The 12,711-nt window shown below is 36.9% G+C and overlaps 1 protein-coding gene across 1 annotated transcript; it reads right to left on the bottom strand.

Annotated features, from left to right (window-relative positions):
* Positions 1-508: 508 nt before the first annotated feature.
* On the bottom strand, positions 509-3,619 carry LOC128474214 (matrix metalloproteinase-20-like). The gene is made up of 5 exons (XM_053456503.1): positions 3,479-3,619; positions 2,200-2,417; positions 1,684-1,832; positions 1,379-1,504; positions 509-755 (listed from the first exon to the last, which is right to left on the bottom strand). Exons 1-5 carry the CDS (start codon positions 3,584-3,586, stop codon positions 580-582), a joined length of 777 nt encoding a protein of 258 aa, XP_053312478.1. The 5' UTR covers positions 3,587-3,619; the 3' UTR covers positions 509-579.
* Between the last annotated feature and the right edge of the window lie 9,092 nt (positions 3,620-12,711).

The following is a 12,711-nucleotide window of genomic DNA, read 5'->3' as shown; positions in this document are numbered from 1 at the left end:
TTAACAGCATCTTTTTACACCCCTTTGTACTTTAGTAAAATAGAACCCTCGATTTAGTGTTCCATGGTGACCTTGCTGCTTCTAACACAAAATATAATACTCTTGTTTAGCATTGATGTATTTATTGAAAAGGTTATAACATGGAGAATATTCTATAAAATAAGTAGTTGCAATACAATATAAAGGCTTTGGCTGTGAAATATATGTTATATGTGGTGCAAATTAAGTGTAAAAGGATATCGGTGGAACAGTCCAGATTCAGTTCAACTCAGAGAGTTAAGACAATGAAGTTGGACAATATGCCTCTATAACATTTATAGAGAAAATGTATAGGCGGTTAATATATGGTATGTGAAATGTGACACAGCCTAAATATTTAGCCATTTCCACGTGCCTCCTGCAACATCCCCCAAAAAAGAGATATGTTCCAAGGCACCGTGTAACATGATAAGGAAAACATTTATAAACAGCTCGTCATGTGGTTCCACGCATAAATGAATACTGTACAAGCTGTGCTATTGTTTATTTCCATAGCGAGTAGTTGCATGAATACGATATATGAAAAGTGCGGTAATTGGCTCAGGGTGATCTGCCGTACAGTGATTGTATTCCATTTATGTCATCTTCCCCCAAACGGAAATTGCTTGGTCTTACAAAGCGATATGTAGGGAACATCAAAGCACTTCGATCAGTAGAGTGAGAGAGACCCAGCGAGTGACCGAATTCATGAGCAGCCACAAGAAACAAATTGATGCCTGGAATAAAACGTTTATAAGAAAATAAATTAAGTTATTTTTTATATTGGAATAGTGTTTTTCAATATACATATCATAACCGGTGAGGTATAGGATACTCAGGATTTAAAGGGGCATTGGCACCTTTATAGATTATAAGTAAATTGATTTAATAAAAAAGTGTAAATCAGTCTAAAAAATTCTTTTGGAGAGCTTTGGTGTAAAAAGACTATTTCAATATATGAGATGTGAGGCTAAATGTGCCAGAAATAGCAGAACCATCTATTTTCTGAAGTGAAATGGATTTCTCTTCCAATAAAACATCTCCTTTTGTTTTTCATGTCGATATTATTACAAAGATACTTTGGCTCTTCTGTTGAATGGACCATACCACTGATTTATATTGTGGAAAGACCACCATTCAAACTTTTCATCACTTTTTATACATATAACCCTCGTCTACTTATTTCCTACTTCAAGACACCTGCTTGTGATATGGGAAGTCCAGTCCTGTCCTCTAACTCTGTGGTATCTTGGCCACATGTTGACTAAGGGCTAATCCAGCCCTATTAAAACCTCAGAACATAACATGGCAGAGATATGCTTCCATCAAATAAAAACATTTTCTACAACACATGTCCTACCTGAATTGGTACTTGACCATCTTTCAGCCTCGTCAAAATGTGCATCTCCTCCAATACCATTACCAGGAGCATACGCGTGGGCCAACACACTGCTTGGGCCATCAAAGGGACTAGCATCACCATGAGCTAGAATACAAAGAGAGGTGAATGATCATACCAGACACAGACTCTCATTCCAATATAAGTGTAATTTATTTGCATACAAATTGTATAACTCCTTTTAATACATAGATATACTTCTAAAATAATTGTGAGACAAATAAGATAAAATCAGTTGATGGTATATATGAGATTAGTTCACTCACTGCCATCTGAAAATTGTATTTCAATATCTGCTCGTCCGCGAGTAACCATCCTGAATCTCAATGGGGTAACGTTACTCCAGACATCTAATGCCATGCGAATTGCTTCATTAACCACCGAGACACTCAGATCTGGAGTATAGTTCAGGATTCTATGAAGCAGAAGCAAAACATATTTTTATAGATTTTATTTTGTAATCAATGCAATATATGATTTTTTTTTCTTCAAATTAGTGTGTCTCACTCATAGACTGGACTCCGCTAATTAATATTGGATTTATTCCGCCAATGCTCATTGTTTTCCTTATAAGTGTGGAGCTGGCTAAAATATATTATTATTTTTTTTATATATATATATATATATAAATTGACTCTTTCTACATCTTTCACTTTAACTTAGCAGCAAAATTTGGTGTTTGGTGACAAACGTCAATATGTAGAGTCTGTTTAGGAGAACTACAGCATGAAATTAAAAATATATGAAGATCAAGTGAGATTTACGTAATACAAAACACACACCTGTATGTAAGGGAATTTCTTGGCCACCTTGGTCTTCCAGGGAATAGTGTGAACGCGGCTACATCTGGCATGCCGCATCTAGGAGTCTTCATCATATCCATAGTTTCTTTGTTGAGTTTTCCTGTAACTCTCATACCAAAAAATGTTTGCATTTCCTTAATTCTTTCATCAAACGCCATGGAACTAGAACTTGTTGGGTAGAATTTGCTTAGGTATTCCTGCACAGTAAAATAAACAGCAACTCATTATTTTTCTTTAAGAGACTAAGTTAATCAACTAGTTATACGGCACTCTAGAGTAGGTTGACTAGACCAGGGGTAGGCAACCTTCGGCTCTCTAGATGTTGTGAACTACATTTCCCTTGATGCTTTGCCAGCAGTATGGCTGTAAGAGCATTATGGGAGATGTAGTCCACAACATCAGGAGAGCCGAAGGTTGCCTACCCCTGGACTAGACCATTCATAAAAAATACTAAAGCCCTGATTCAATACAGGTCTGCCCAATGTCACTAACTGGAGCCATCTAACTGCCCCACACTAAGGTGTAAAGAACATCTCTTATTAGTTAATTAAAAAAGTTAAAAGAATATTTGTGTGTGTTAGACACATCAGGAATATAATGATATCATGGCAGTATGCTGCAGATGTTTAAATAATGTTTTTTACAAAAATATTAAAAAATTTACTGATTTAGTGATTTGTTAGCAGTCAAGTGGAAATAATATAATTTTTGTCCCACAAAACTAAAATGATACGTTCAATGCCAGATAAAATGCACACATTGTAACAAAAGATTTTGTATGTTTCTTTGATCAGATTTCTTCCCCCAATCATTGACGCTTGTGGTATCTCTGAATGCATACCCAGTCTGTATTATTTGTGTGAAACCACAGCTTTCCCTTACGGCGGTTTAATGCACGGCAAAAAACAGAAGAAGCTGGGCCCATGCTTATCTTAGGGGGCCAGTGGCAGAACAATAAGTGAATGGAGGCACGCCAGAACCCCATGGCCAAACCTCTACACTGTTTTCTTCCAACTGATGTTTCCAAGTGCTTTATACTTGAATATAAATCCCATCCCTGAGCCTGGCATCACAGACCTTCACCATACTACAATTTCACCGGGTATGACTGACCTGGGGGGGACCCGGAGGGGTTGGTTTACTTGGGGACCTAGTGTGACTAAACATAGCCCTGCTTTCGCTAAATGGTTACATAGCTGAAAATATTAATACATTTCAACATTTCACGATTAATATACAAGACAATTTCATGACATACCAAAGCAAGCTTCTCATCAGACTGGTTGACGTCTGCTTCATTTCTAGGCTTTGGAAAAGCCAGGCTGTAGGACAAAGACAAGAAAATTAAGGTAAAAACAGGTAACATTGTTGCACCTTTGAAAGTGGTTGACAAGACAGGAACTGCAAATGAGACATGAAACAAAACCCTCTTTATATAGAAATGCTAGAACCCATAACGTGTTGAAATACAAGTGACGGATTTCACATTTAACTTACAGTTCCGTTCTTTACCAACCTTTCTGTAAGTAGAATGCCACATATTTACATGTCTTGTGAGACAGGTTATAAGACTAGTACTGGTGACTTACACGCAGCTCTGTGGTTTGTGGACACAGTTGCGTGCACATTGGCTTGGCATGCCAACGCACAAATGTGAACGCTCTACATGAGCTGACAACGAGAATCTTCAATAATTATCCTTTCAATAGTTAATCACAAAGATTACATTCTATGAAGGTGGCAACTAAGTAGTTCTTATAGCAATCCACACACCTCAACATCTCAGGTGTCCAAAGTGTACCACCCTAGTTGGGAACATGGCTAGGTTGTAGCTAGAAGCAGAGCGGGGCAGCCCTAGAAGTGGGGGAATGGCAGGGCTACGGAATTTGATGGCGCTATATAAAACAATAAATAATATTAATATCTAACTAATTATATTGTTGTGTTACACTTTTGTATACTATATAGATTTACTGTTTTCTTTTTGCTTTCTTCGTATTTTGTTTAAAGAATTTTGTTTTCTTTTTTGGTGTGGATGAAATATTTGGGTGTTTGAGGAATCGTGATCGTGGACGGATAATTCTCAATTTTCTTGTTATTGCTAATGAGTTCCAGTTTTTGTAATTTTTTTTTTGGATGAGTGAATAATTTTGGAATCATGTTTTGGAATTATGTTCTAGCATTGGATGAACTTTGAATGAAAGCTCAGGGTATTTGCGATTGGTTTTCAGATATACAGCACCATCCGAACCTCAGACATAAATGAATTGTAATTTGTCACATTCCTGGGTACCAGGTCAATTTGTTAATTTAACCCCTTTTTGTAACACAAGGTTTGGCTCCTTTACGTGCTTGTGTGCAATTTTAGCTTGTGTTTGTTCACCCATGGATCCCCTTTTGATGTTTTTTTTCTTTTTATAATACTTTATTGTATAGGCTATAGTATGAATTAAATGTATGTAAATGTATGTAAATTACAGTATGAATTAAATGTAAAAAAAAAAGTTTGGTCCCACTGCTAAAAAATATACCTGATTAGATTATAAATATTATATATGTTATAGTGTATATCATATGATATAATAAATATACAATAGACCACTGACTATTGAAAATAGAGAAGGAACCCAACATTTTTAGTTGAATAGTGGTTTAAGTAAAAATATTACACGTAGGAGGGAAAAATGGGGAAACCATGGTTTCCTGAAGCTCTTTTTAGTACCCTTACACTCTAAGATTTAAAGAGGAACAAAAAAAATCATAACAAGCATTTCACAAGTTGGCTTTAATTTTAAGAATATTAAGCAATTATTGTTGGTGTAAATTGTGGCCTAACCACAATTTCCAAACCTGGATTTTTTTAGTTTACTAATATTGTGTACGGGGTTTTATTTCAACGAAGTGGGGTTAGGTTTGCAACGCAAATGTACCATAAATGAAAAGAGAAATGATTACTTTGTAAGTCAGACAAATGCTCATAAAAATTGAGAAGCACAGCAATTACTCCTGCCCTTCTTTCCCATACATGGAGCAGGGCGCAGGGCCAGCGGTACCTATAGGCAAGGTAGGCGCCGGATTAGAACAGTTTTAATGGGGGCGCGCACGTTCCAAGGAGCGTGTAGGTCTGTAGGAGATAGACAATGTAATGGAGGGGGCTGGGGGGGTATTAAAGGGAAAGTGAAGAAACTTTTAAAAGTTTTCTTAAATATTCGTAAATTAATTTTTTTATATTTATCATCTGAATTGCGGTGCATTAAAAAAATTGAATAAAAATATTAAAATAATTAAATTAATGAAATTTTTTTTTTTTTTTTTAACTCTGTTGGCAGAATATGTAACTTTTTTTTTAAAAAAGGAAAGGATATCAATACAAACAAACAAAAATCAATGAAAAATAGGTGGGTAAAGGAAATGAATGGTTGATATCCATTGGTTTTAATCCAATATTTAGTAACGTTAATATAGACACTCTAATTTCTGTTTGCATCACGTTATAGGAACATTGGGCCGTACTCGTGTGATGGGTTCAGACTTTTCCTCCCATGTAATGTCTTAATAAGAGGTTATTCTCCACCCTAAGTGCTAGGTTACCAAATCTAAATTTTATACACGTGGATCGGTCCTACATGCAATAAATGAAGTTCTGAGCACAATTAAAGGACTGAGGATAAAATTATAGTTATTTATTAAAAATCACAAAAATATACATAAATCCAAAATGAAGCAACGTGAAATATAGAATACGTATTAAAGGTTATATGCATAAAAATAAACATACCTGTCAGTCTCGATATGAAGTCTAGCTTCAGTCTCTCGGTCTGCCCCAATATTTTAAACAAAAATCCTTATATATATTATTATCCTTATATATATATATATGTATTATCCCTATATAGAGTATTATAACTAGACCTGCGTATCACTACCTCAAAAAGGGTTAACAGTCAGGAAAAAAAGCAAGGAGAGGAAAATTACTGCCAAGGCTAAACCGCTAAATTGTTTTTGCAGAATAACCAAAACACTCTAATCTTATGCCGTGAAAAAAAATTTCTAAATTAAAGGAAAAGTACTTGTTTTTACATAGTTGAATCTTTTAACCATACATTTGCCGGTGCCTGTAGCAGTTCATCTTCTTTAACTGGGCAGACGAATCAATATCATGATTATTTATTCTATTTAACGGTTTTAATTTAGGAGTAAAATTAGGATCGCCACGTTCTGGACCTATTGGTGAAAGAGGGGGCTTCTGCAATCAAATTCATATCATTAAACACGAAACGTTTACAACTTGGCCACCATACATGATCAAAAGATACATTTGCATGAGAACTTAATTCCTAATTATTAATTAATAAAAATCTCCTACTTGAAGTATATAAGGCTTTCTATACAGATTCAACAAAGTATTTCTCCACAATCCACCAAGACAGGTCTTATGAGGAGAAACTAATTGTCGGTGTCAGAATTGAATATGATCCCATCGTCTGTAACGTGAGGTGATATAATGAATCGTTCTCATGCGTTGGATTCAGGATCTGTTGGAGCCGTCGTCGTTTGTTATGCGTATGAGGGCATCGTCGTTTTGTAAACTCTGAGATGCCATCTGCCTGGGAACCCGGGGAAGACTTTGCAATTCGGCTTGTTGTAAAAATGTAGCAATGCAGAGATTATAATGATTGCAAAGAATGCCCCAATATCGTCGCGAAGCCAGGGGTATACAGATAAATCCCGGAATGTAATCAGTTAAATAAGGATTATTCAAGTCTCTTATTATGGCATTACATTTCTTGCAACGGAAAGACAATTTAAACCTTAATATGCCTTGATTTAGTTCGAATTCAATTAACGTTAGGAACTGTGTCCACACATCAAGCAGTATTCTGAAAGGTAAAGAAGCAACGTTTGTCATGAGCATGTCACGTGGCGGGGTATTCATCTTCTTCGGACTTGGTTACCTATAGGGAAAAACGAAAATAATCTCCATATAATACCAAATAAAAACAACCCAAGTATTAACAAAAGCAGTGGTTACCAATACCACTGAATATACAATTCTCCATTTTTCCTAAACCTTCTCCTATAGAGGAGATGATTTTTCCCATTCCTAGCGTTAATGATTTTAAAGCCAATCCACTAAGGAAAGTCACCTTCATGAATATTAATAAGTAATAATAATAATAATAATCATCATCATATATCTGTAGCATCACGGGTGGTTCGAATGGAACAACAAATCGCAGTTATGGTAAAATCATCTGGCTCTTCAATGGGGGGGTGAAGATCATATTAAAACACCCAACAGAGTTCAGGATTTCTCTTTTTTTATGCTTAAGTTCATTAATATTATAAATCCTGAGTTTTGATACATGAGTTAAAACTTGTCTTTCACTCAAGCCCAATTATTTTTAAATCAATAATGTGCCATCGATTTGTTCCCCTTGCAGGCTCAATCTCATGGCTTTTATAGTATTGCTCATAGTATTGATACTTCTGCATTATTTAACGACCGTCCTCTCGTTAACAAAACATTTTCACATTCGTCCCTTTTTTGTGTAATGGGGTTTACGTAATGTATATTTGCAAACGCATTATTTGTTCCCCACGCTGCTTCAAGGCATGTCAGCTATATTTTTATTTGGCATTGTGCGTATTCACGTGGCTTGTCATCAGTACCAATATATACATTCCCTTTATCCCGTATAGCTATCATCACAGCTTCCACATTATATGTAGTGCTGTCCGTCAAACACGGAGTAAAGCGTGTCATTTGTTTCAACGAATTTAAATTCCTGCACGCACCATAAGCCAGGTTTACTGTAAAATCTATTCTATTTGTTTAGGCTGCCGCTTAAAAATTTATCGGTCCAGTTGTGAAAAAATAAAAATAAAGAAGTGCACCGATTATCCTGCGAAGGAATGTTTGGATCACATATTCCTTGTTTTATCAAACTCTCGTAAGTTATAACAAGGGCCGGCCTTAGGGGTGTGCAACCTGTGCGGCCACACAGGGCACCATGGCAGCAGGGGCGCCTGCCCGGGACATCTTTTTTTTGTTGTTTTTTTTTTAAAAAAAAAACTTTATTTAACATCCTCCGTCGGGGCGCAGGCATTTCATGTTGAGCGCCGGAATATGACATCATATTCCGTCGCTTAACATGAAATGCCGGCATCGTGGCAGAGCGGGAAGACTGATGCCTCCCGCTCCCACCGCAGGACTCCGGCAACAAGGTAAGTGAGGATAATGAGAAGTAGGGAGAGGGAGTAGATAGTTAGAAGGGGCAGGGGGGGTAGTGAGAAGGGGCAGGGGATAGTGAGAAGGGGGGTAGTGAGAAGGGGGCACCAGAGCAGTAGTATTGCCTTCTGATTTGCAAGAGTTACTAAAATATGATGTATTCAGAAACATGTTAGAGGTGGTTCTTGCTCCGTGCTGAATATAACAGGATAAAGGAACACGTTTCAAATTGCCAATACTCACAGTTCTTTGACGGGCTTGTTTATCAACTATAACGGAAGTCCGTTCATTAATAACAGTTCTTATTTCTGTTGGAGGCTTTCAATGTGGTCGTAAGGGCTTAGTTAGTTCCTGGACAATCTGGCCAACCTGTGGAGTCCATGCATGCGTGGTACCTGGTGCGTATGCGGGGTGAGACAAAGCGTCTCGCACCTTCTGTAAAAAAGGAATATTGTTCTAGTCTACCTGGTGCAGAAATAGAAGAATTAATAAAATCTATATTCATTGGAACACCATGCATCAATTCAAATAGTTTTACCTGGGTTTGAAGCAGGAATGTTATTAATACCTAATACCTTAGGCAAATTTTCCTTTCCACAACCTCGCTAGTAAGGGATGAGCCCAACTCTTGGGTCTTCTCAGCTGTCAAAGCTATTTGGTTTTCTAGCACCTACCAAAAAATTGAGACAATAAGGACAGGCATCAACACATAATAAAACATATAACTGACCATGAGAAGGTGGCAGTGGACCAATATGATCAAGATAAATTAGATCAAAAGGCTTGTTAGGAGTTTCTCTGGATTTTGATGGTCAGGATTATTAACTAACAAACAGGGTTTACAATTACCCACCACATATGAGACTGTTTTCTCATATTAGGCCACCCATATTTTTTTCTTAAGTGTTTGAAGAACATTGTCATGTCCCTAATAGGCCAATACTTGCATGTGCCTTATTGGCTATTGGGATCCGTTGATCTTTAGATCGAAGGATATAATCAACTGCCTTAACAATGACAATACATCGTGCACCTCGCACTTTATATGCATTTAGTTCACAGCATATTTTTTTTGCACTAACAGCTTGTGCAAGACAATCAACAACTGATTACCCGTTGTGTGAGCGGATGAGCCAAGCTGTTTTTTTATGCTGGTTCAATTTCAATATCAGACTAAGCAGAATAAGCAGAAATTTCTTTCCATTTAGCGATAAGCTTTAACGGCTTATTTTTAGCATGAACAAGACCCTTATCATTTAAGGCTTCTTTTAATGCAAATACCTCGGCATATTGTGATGAATGACCTCCTATGGGAAGCTGTCCAAGGAATATTAAGCAATGTCTGCCTCCGCATACTTATCAACTCCTTCCTTATTAGAGTTAACTGCTGAGTTATAATAAAAAAGTATAAAAATCAGTTTAATTCTTTAGTGCTTCCCACTGAACAATAGTATACAATGTTGGAGGATCACCCAAGACGGGTCCCAACACATCATACACAAAGTGAATTTGGGGGTCCTCAAGTAAAGTTAACCACTTCAGCTATCTACATTTGAAAGTCCATTTCTCAGGAACTGTTTCTTTCTTTAAAGTCAATAAGTGTGAATATAAATATACAGTACTGACCTCTAGACTTCAAAACAGCTACTGTAACTTCTCTAATGGCAAGTATTTTCTTTCTGTAATTGTAAATACATACACGATAAGAGTGGAATCGGAACTGTTTCGGTGGAGTGGTAAATGCGGATATAGGCTGCATTAAATAATCAGAATTATTGACAGCTGTCATTAAGCTATATTAGTATTTGAGGTAACCTGACCCACAGCTGCCTTAATATTAGACATAATAATTCCTCCTCCAGCTTGTAATGAAACCTAGGACATATTCCAAGCTCCTCTCCTTATCATCTGCCCTAAAGTGACAGTGACTATATTCACTTCTCTTAATAACGGTTCTCCCTCTGGCAAGGATTAGCCGCCAATGGGGGTAATTCCTCACTTCTGACTGGTGAATATAGATGAGAAGGGGGTGCACCCCACTGGACATATGGCGAATACCATTGGAGAATAACCTGACATTCATCATAAACCAGATTAACAATGGTATGCTGACCATGATTAAAACCAACATACTCAAACTCGAATGTAAGAGTTTGCAAAGCAACTCCATTTGGTCCTAACAATACATGAAATAAAGAGTATCTAGCTCCGGGTCCCCAACAACTACATTGTATTTCAAGGGATAAAGCGTCATCATTTTTGCACATCATTCTCTGCACATCAATCTGTATAATGCATTCAATCGCGGTACATTAGCAAAATCAATAGCTATTGATCATGAAAGTATCTTCCCTTGCATTATAAAAATATCTGGGTAATATAAAAAATTCTCGAGCCCCAGGTTGGGGGCCAATTATGATGGGTTCACACCTTAACTCCCATGTAATCTCTTCAGAAGAGGTTATACTCTACCCTAAGTGATACATTACCAAATCACATTTATATATGTCGATCAGTCCCACATTCAATAAATGAAGCCATGAGCACAATTATGAGAAAGGACTGATAATTCAATTATATTTACTTATTAAAAATCACAACAATATACATAAATCCAAAACTAAGCTGAGTATAATATAGAATACCTATTAAAGCTTATATGTATTAAAATAAACATACCAGTCGGTCTCGATATGAAGTCTAGCTTTAGTCTCTAGGTCTGCCCCAACATTGTAAACAAAAATCCTCATAGATATAGAGTTTTATAACTACCCCTGCGTATCGCTACTTCAAAAATGGTTGTCAACGGTCAGAAAAAAGTAAGGAGTGGAAAATTACTGCCAAGGCCAGACTGCTGAATTGTTTTTTACAGAATAACCAAAACACTCTAATCTCATGCAATGAAAAAAAAAATCTTAGATAAAGGTAAAGTACTAGTTTGTTATAGTTGAATCTTTTAACCATACATTTACTGGGGCCTGTAACAATTGTGCGGTTTATTTATTAAAATAGAAATACTACCAGTTGTGTTTGTCAAAATGGCATCCCTGGAACTATTTTGATATACCTGTGAGAGTTTTTTATTTCTGTGTTACAGTGAAATATTTCTCTGTGTTATGATGTGATATCTATGCGTTATAATGCAATATCTGTGCAGTATTATACAATATCTATTTGCATTATTCTGCCCAACCAGGTGATAAGTAGGAAACCCTATATCCCTGATATCACATGACTCTGCTCCAGTCCTGCTTCCTCTGTGCAGTACAAGAGAACATCTCTTGCTGAAGTCTGTGAGCGGCATCGAGGAGCTGCAGTGCAGGTAAGGGGGTAGGGAGGATGTTTGAATGAGTGTGCGTGATTGATGGAATGAATCTGTGAATGAATGAGTATATGAATGAATGAGTGTATGTATGATAGCATGGATGTGTAAGTGCTGGAACCTAGGCATGATGGGACTGTGATTGCTGTTAGCAATCACACTCCTATCATGCCAAGTCATATTGTTGAATTTGTTGTCCAATTGTGGTGTGTTACTAACTTTTAATAAAACTGTGGGTTTTTTTAATTGTTTTTAAAGGTGGGGGGTCATTTTCGGTTTCGCCTAAGTGAACCCTGAATTTTCGGTTTTGGTCCAGAATTTTCATTTCGGTGTATCCCTAGGATAAACAGAACTATTTCATTTTTACTTATCCAGAATCCTGAATTTGTAGTTACAAAACTTTCTAGGCCCAGAAATCAGTGAGAGGAAAAGTAAAGGTTTTGTGTCATTTACTTTATTTTAATCTGCATAGTTTATTAAAGGCCATATTTTCTCACAGTGAAAAATGAGTGCAGCCCTCGCACGTATACAATTCTGATGAAGTGGCCCACTGCAGAAAAAACTTGGACACCCCTGCCCTATGTCCTCAAGTGTGCCCGCAGTCTGAGTAGCAAGGAAGTTTAGTTGGTATAAATTTTCTGAAAGCCAGATCCACAAGGTACTTTAATTTTTTTCATGCTGCTTACGCTCACTCCGAATGTTAGGGAGAGTTATTAAGGGCTGTGTGATCAAGAATGTGAGATCATCGGTTTATGCGCATATCCTTCACCAGGTTCAATTCTATTTTAAAAGTGGGGCATTCACAGAGGTCTACCCGCTACCCGGATTGTAGAGTCATCCACAATGTCCCACTTTTAAAATAGAATTGAGCCTTTGAGGGATATACATCGTTTTGAATTAAATCAAACTGCACTATACTAAATCCAGCCACACTACA

Source organism: Spea bombifrons, chromosome 2 (assembly GCF_027358695.1).
Source record: "Spea bombifrons isolate aSpeBom1 chromosome 2, aSpeBom1.2.pri, whole genome shotgun sequence".
Taxonomy (NCBI): domain Eukaryota; kingdom Metazoa; phylum Chordata; class Amphibia; order Anura; family Pelobatidae; genus Spea; species Spea bombifrons.
The sequence above is the reverse complement of the archived record's forward strand: the minus strand, read 5'-3'. Positions and strand labels throughout refer to the sequence as shown.